The sequence below is a fragment of the Acinonyx jubatus genome, chromosome A2, assembly GCF_027475565.1.
Source record: "Acinonyx jubatus isolate Ajub_Pintada_27869175 chromosome A2, VMU_Ajub_asm_v1.0, whole genome shotgun sequence".
In the NCBI taxonomy this organism is placed as follows: domain Eukaryota; kingdom Metazoa; phylum Chordata; class Mammalia; order Carnivora; family Felidae; genus Acinonyx; species Acinonyx jubatus.
This window is the reverse complement of record NC_069383.1, coordinates 46506137-46512136: the sequence shown is the minus strand read 5'-3', so window position 1 is coordinate 46512136 and position 6000 is coordinate 46506137. Positions and strand designations below refer to the sequence as shown.

The following is a 6000-nucleotide window of genomic DNA, read 5'->3' as shown; positions in this document are numbered from 1 at the left end:
ATTTATGTGCAAAGGCTTCTCAGCGTGTGGGGATATAAAAATAAAGAAAAGAAAAAAGAAAAGAAACGATGCTGAGTCCTGATTCGTTCTTGCAACAAATATTCACCCATGGATTCATTAACGATGAAATGCCTATCCATTCCATTAAGATGTGTTTCCAATACATTTCCCTTTTGAGGTTTAACATCGACTTACAAAAACGTTTAGTGTCTGTGTTGTGTGATTCAATTGTATACTGTATCTTATATGAAAAATAGTGGTAACAACTCAATCTGGAAGACGTTTTCAAAAAACTTACAGATTTCGGTCGCAGAAAATTAAATATTTCTATTTCAATTTATAAATATATTTTGTGGCAGAGAAGTATGATAAGGTGAGCAAAGGAATACTTTCAACCGTAAAAATACTGCATTACTAGAAAATTCCATAGGGGAAATGGAATGAAGATACAAGTTCAAAGTGAAAAGGAACAATGTAAAATTTTTTGCTGTTGAGGGAGAGTTAGCTGGTTAGCATGTTTTTTTAAACAGATGAGGGTGGTTATTAAATCACTGTTGTGTTGGGATTCTGAACGATGTATTTTAAAGTGTTGTGGCAGGTTTGTGTTAAAATGTGAATATTTGCCGAATGCCAGATATCACTCTCTCTTGCACATTTAAAAATGTATGTAGAAAATATTAGATGTCAACTTAAAAACATGCAAGATGGGATACCGGATTACAAAAAAAAAATGTTTTGGGAGTATTCCCAAAAGCCCTTTTGAATCCTGGCCTGATGGCTCCTCAGTCCCTTCCACTCCCACCGTCTCCTGGAAACTCCCTCATGGTTGTTCACGGAGACCGTTGGGGCCTTGTCTACACTTGCCTCTGGATTTCAGGACACTGGCCTTTGGGACGGGCTGCGGCCTGCTGTGTGAATTGCACCCGTCCTCTGTGCTGAATTAAACTGCCCTTGGTTGGGGAGGAGGGGCAGACACTGTCCTGGGGAATGATAATGGACAGACCTGCAGACACATAGGTCAGAGATGGAGAACCAGCCCTAGGCCAGGGCCATGGGCTCTGCAAACGAAAATGGATCCAGCCCCCCATCCTTGGCCACAGCACCCCTTCGCATGCCTGGTTGACTTGACCTGAGGGGAGGCTGTTTCCACAGAGGCATGGTTTATTTCGCAGAGAGCAGAGACGTGGTTTCTGAAGGGGAGGCTGAAATGAAGCCCAGTCTGAGGTGGGGGTTGGGAGATTGGTTCTAATCATCAAAGACCCACTTTGGTTTCTGATATTCCAGTCCTACTCCTTGCCCCGGCGGGGGAGTCGGGGGCAGCCTCCTCCTCCCTTGTCCTGCACTACACCTTCTGGTTGGCCTAACTGTATGGCTGCCCTAACTGTGTCTTCCTCCCCACAAGTCCCTCCCCAAGGTCCCGAGCCTGTGGAGAAGAGGTCTCCCAAGACAGGAAGCAGCATCCTTCCTAGGACCCCAGGGACAGGAGCATGGTTGGGGAGGGGCAGAGAGATGACCTGGTCTCGGGTGGGGGGTAGGTGAGAGCCCCTGGGATGAAGCCAAATTAATCCTTTACTTCCTATTGCTGTGACCACCACCCTCAACCGCAGAGGGCAGCACTGAGCACGGAGGCAGAAGGCAAGGAGAGCCAACCGCATTGAAGGGGGCAGTGGGGACCCCCGGCTCTGCAGAGAACTAGCTGTAGGACTTGGGCAGGCCCCTTCTGGCTCAGGGCCTCAGTTTCCTCATCTGTGAATGGGGCTACGGTGAGGATACAGTGAGAGGCTGGTATGGGCAAATGCCTGAAGACTTGTAAACTGCTCCTCTGGGGGGGGTGGGCTGGTCCCTGTGACTCCCCTCTGCTCCCTCTGCACTGACACTTCCGGCCCAGCCGGCCCTGGCTCCTGAGAGCCTCTCACGCCGCCTGCTGCACAGCCTCTCTCCGGCTGGCCGGGCTGGTCTCTTCCCTCCCTTCCGCCCCCACCAGGGCCCGCACAGCAAGGTGAACCCAGAGACAGGCGCCAGACAAGGATGGGGAAGCTGTCCCTAAGGTGGAGTGATGGGCGAGCGGGGTGGCGGAGGGGTCACACGGTGGCCGTCTGCTTGATGCTGTGGAAGCTGATCCGTGTGGGCGACGTGGGGATGGACGTGGCCCGGGCCACGGGCACTCGGAGGGAGTGGTGGTCCTGCCAGCGGTGCCACCTCTTTCTCACGGCCGAGCGCACCTGCGGGAGAGGCAGAGGCTCAGCCGGGCCTGCGGGGGCCAGTCCTGGGACCCAGAGACTTCTCCCCTGCCCCCTGCCCCTCGCAGGGCCCTTCAAGGGAGGTGGGGCGCCCTTCTGACCGCCACCCTCACACCCAGGCACTGGCTGGTTCCAAAGGCAGGTCCTCCCCCTGAAGCCCCTGTTGGCCTTGGAATCTCAGCCTTGGCGCCTCTTCCCTCCTCTGCACTGACCGGGGCCCTCTGGCCTCATCCCTCTCCTGGAGAAGTTCCCAGTCCCCACTCTTCCTTGGGACACCCTGCCTTCCCTGCCCCATCCCTCTGCCACCTCATCGCTATGGTGGGACCACAGCAGCTTCTCAGATCTGCCTCTCGCTCTCCTGGGGCATCTGCCGAACTGTGAGCTCCTCGTGCATACTCAGCACCGCTCTCCCTCCTGAAAGTCCTTCCTCCAACCTCCTCCACCTGCTGACAGACCCTGCCTCACTGGCCACAGCATGTGCTGCTGAGATGGAGAGCCAACGGTTCTGTTCGTTTCAAAACCTGACTGTCGCTGATGCCGTATTATTCTCATTTGCATGGTAAGAATTTTTCTGCACAATGGATCATGTTCCCCATATGCTAGCTTAGCACACGGCTGGACAGAAGAAATGCCCCAGAGACATTCATTGTTTGTTTGCTTTCACAGCTCTTTCTCTCCCTGCCCTCCAGCCCCGGCCAGTCTCCACTGCTGGACTTCGCCGTCTGTGGTCTGCATTCATCAACCGAGACCTAAGCGAGCAGAGACACCCCACTGTCATCCCCTGCGTCGGCAGGTGACGTGCCTCAGGATGGCACTGGCCCTCCTCCTGTTTGGAAGCTCTCAGCACCTGGGGACTGTGTCTACTCTTTGCCCCTTAACCCACCATGTGTCCTCAGCCACCACCGGCCTATGTGAGCGTCTCTCCCAAGCTGGTCACACTAAGATTCTGGGCTTTGCGAGCTAACCAACCAGGCCGCCCCCGGTGCCTCGCTCCCTGGAGCTGGCCTGAGGGTGTATGGTCCTCCCTGTCGTGGGGGAATGTGCTGGTGTCTTTCCTGCTCCCTGGGTCCATAAAGGCCTGGCTGCGCGGCTCACACCTGACTCGCTCCTAGAATGCTTTCCCCTGTCACGCCTGTGTTCTGCTTCCCTCTCCTATGGGACCCCTGCAGCCCGGGCTCCTCTGCTCATTGCTCGTCCGGCTCTCCGAGTGCATTTGTGAAGCGCTGGCGTGTTGTTTCTGGCCGGCACGGCTGGCCTTCTAAACTGGTTTGAGACCCTCAGGCAGGATTCCCGTTTCCCGAAGTCGGGTGGTAGAGCTCGGCAGAGCCAGGGACCCAGGCACTTCCAAAAGGCTGGGCCACTCCACCAGAGTGGGAACTGAGGACTAACCCGGAGCCTGGTCTCCTACCTCTCCATTGAAGAAGCAGTAGAAGACAGACACAAAGAAACCCTGGAAAGGAAGGAGGGAGGCGTCAGTGACTTGCTTGGCGAGCCGTGCGGCAGGGCTGGCCCGGAACACTCTGCCCCCGAGGACCCCAGAGGCTAAGAGCTGCGGGGAGCCCAGCCCTCACGGCGCGGGTGTACTGGGGTCCACTGCAAGCGACAGGCTGCCACGAATCCTCAGAACAGGTGCCGGACCTTCGGTAGGTGCAGGCTAGGGTGACTGAGACCCAGTCAAGAGGGGAGCCCACCCTGGGGTGGGGGTGCCAGGGGCCGGGGCTCGGGATTAGTGTGTGCATGCATTCGTATTGCAGTGTGCACATATATACACCAGTCCCGGGGGAAGTCTCTGTGAGGACACTGGTGCCCGAGCGTTCTAGGGCAGGAAGGAGTCCCCATCAGGTCACACGCCCCACCTGGAATGACTGCAGGAAGGAGTTGAAGTAGACGAACACGATCTGCGACAGGTCGTCCTCCCCAGGGTTGACGAAGAAGAGCATGTAGGTGATGCCCAGGAGGGGCAGGAGAACCAGGGTGGCCTTCACTGCCTTCCTGGGGGGCGGGGGTGAGAGGGTGACAGGACTGGTCTGAGACCACACTGCAGGCAGGGCCCCACTCAGGTGCCATTTCTTCTGGGACCCCTCAGCAAGCTCCCCGGCTGAGGACCAGGAGGACTAAGAGGGCCCGGCCGGAGGCAGGCTCCCCTCGGGGGGCTAAGGCGCCCACGCTCACCGGTACTGGATTGTTTCCGATGTGGTGGATGCTCGCAATTTCGTCATTAGGATCCTGACGATGTTGAAGAGAAATACAAAGTTGATCTGGAGGGGGAGGCAGGGAAAAAGGAAGGCCCATGAGGTGGGGAAAGAACCGACAGGCAGCCACTGACGCCTGGAGCCCACCGAGACGCATGCCCCATGCACACATCCATCCTACCGGTCACCCCAGCCCCCGCCTGGGGGCCCGGGGCCTCTGTTTCTCCCGCACCAGGACAGGCAGGCACTTTGCTCAATTCCTTGTCACCCGAGGGCTCCAGAGCCAAGAGGAAAAGCAGCCTTAGAAAGCAGTGAACAAGGGCACAAAGGCCACTTCTCCTGAACCGCAGCTCCTCAGAGAGTCCCCAAGCCCCTGCCCCTGCCTTGTTGATTGAGGGTTCCCCTGAGGCCCTTCAACCCTTGGAGCAGACCTGGCCAGGAGTGACTAATCTCTCCCCATCCGTCCCCTGCATCCAGGAAAACTCTAGAACCGTCACAGACACATCTGAGGCCACGGAGATGAACGATCTGCTGGGCTGACTCCCAGGCTCCTGGAAGGACCTCATTTATCTTCATCCTGAGCCTCTTCCTCAGCATCAGAGCCCGCGCACGCAGCCTCTTCCTGGGACCTGCCTGTGGGGCTTCCTGAGTCATCCTCACGCTGTGTACGGTCACCGTGGGCCACAAGCGTCCCGTCCATCTGTGTCAGCTCGTCTGTGCGACTGGTCTGGGGCGGGTCGAACCTTCCGGTGGGTCTGTTCTCCGTGCCTGTGTGTGTTTGCCTCAGAGAGTGTGTGTTCGTGTGTGAGCGTGTATCTGGGGGCGTGGGCAATGCCAGTGTTTCTCTCTATCCATCTCCAAGTGTGAGCAGACAGGAAAGTGAGACTCCCTTTCTTGGGAATCTCTCCCGAGAAAGTGCACGAGTCAGAGGGTGTCTGCTGGCTCATGCAGATGCACACACACGAGTACATACGTGTGCACACGCATACACACAAATTCCTCCCGTGTCTCTGTCCTGAGAATCCGTCACTTCTTAAGCCCTCCTAAGTTCTGGGTATATACCAGGCTGGCAGTTGGGCTATACGGCAGACATGATCAACCACAGCTCTCGTGCCCATGGCGGCATGGCCAGGGTATGGGGTGGGAGGGATGCCTTCAGCCAGCGGCCCGCTGCGCTCTGTTTCTTCTTCAGGCTCGTCTCATTTCTAGCCCCTGCGTTTCTGGTATATTTCCTTGGATCACAAGAGCACCATAACACATTGACATAGGTCAATCCTAATTTTCTCGTACAAGTGATACAAAATACTTGACCTTTTCTGATTCTTTCTCACTTCTCTGAGAGTAGAGGCAATATATTCTCATTTCTGCCACATTCCCTGCATTATATCCATTTACCCATGATCTATCAACCCGCTACCAATTCATTCAATTATCCATCCATCATCCATCCAAGTATCTACTCAACAATCCATTCATCAGTTTATCTACTCACCCGTCCATCCACCCACACACCCATCCATTCTGTCAGTGAGTTGCAGAGCACCTGCAGGCTGCAGGGTCCTGTCCCA

General features: G+C 55.7%; 1 protein-coding gene across 2 annotated transcripts in view; it reads right to left on the bottom strand.

Annotated features, from left to right (window-relative positions):
* Positions 1-307: 307 nt before the first annotated feature.
* Positions 308-6000, bottom strand: part of CRHR2 (corticotropin releasing hormone receptor 2) — a 47052-nt gene continuing 41359 nt past the window's right edge. For both annotated transcript variants that reach the window (XM_027075206.2, XM_027075207.2), the window contains 4 exons: positions 4413-4498; positions 4097-4232; positions 3649-3690; positions 308-2222 (listed from right to left, as the gene is read on the bottom strand). In XM_027075206.2, the coding sequence (XP_026931007.1) occupies positions 2082-2222; positions 3649-3690; positions 4097-4232; positions 4413-4498 (405 nt within the window). In that variant the 3' untranslated portion in view covers positions 308-2081. The remainder of the gene's footprint in view (positions 2223-3648; positions 3691-4096; positions 4233-4412; positions 4499-6000) is intronic.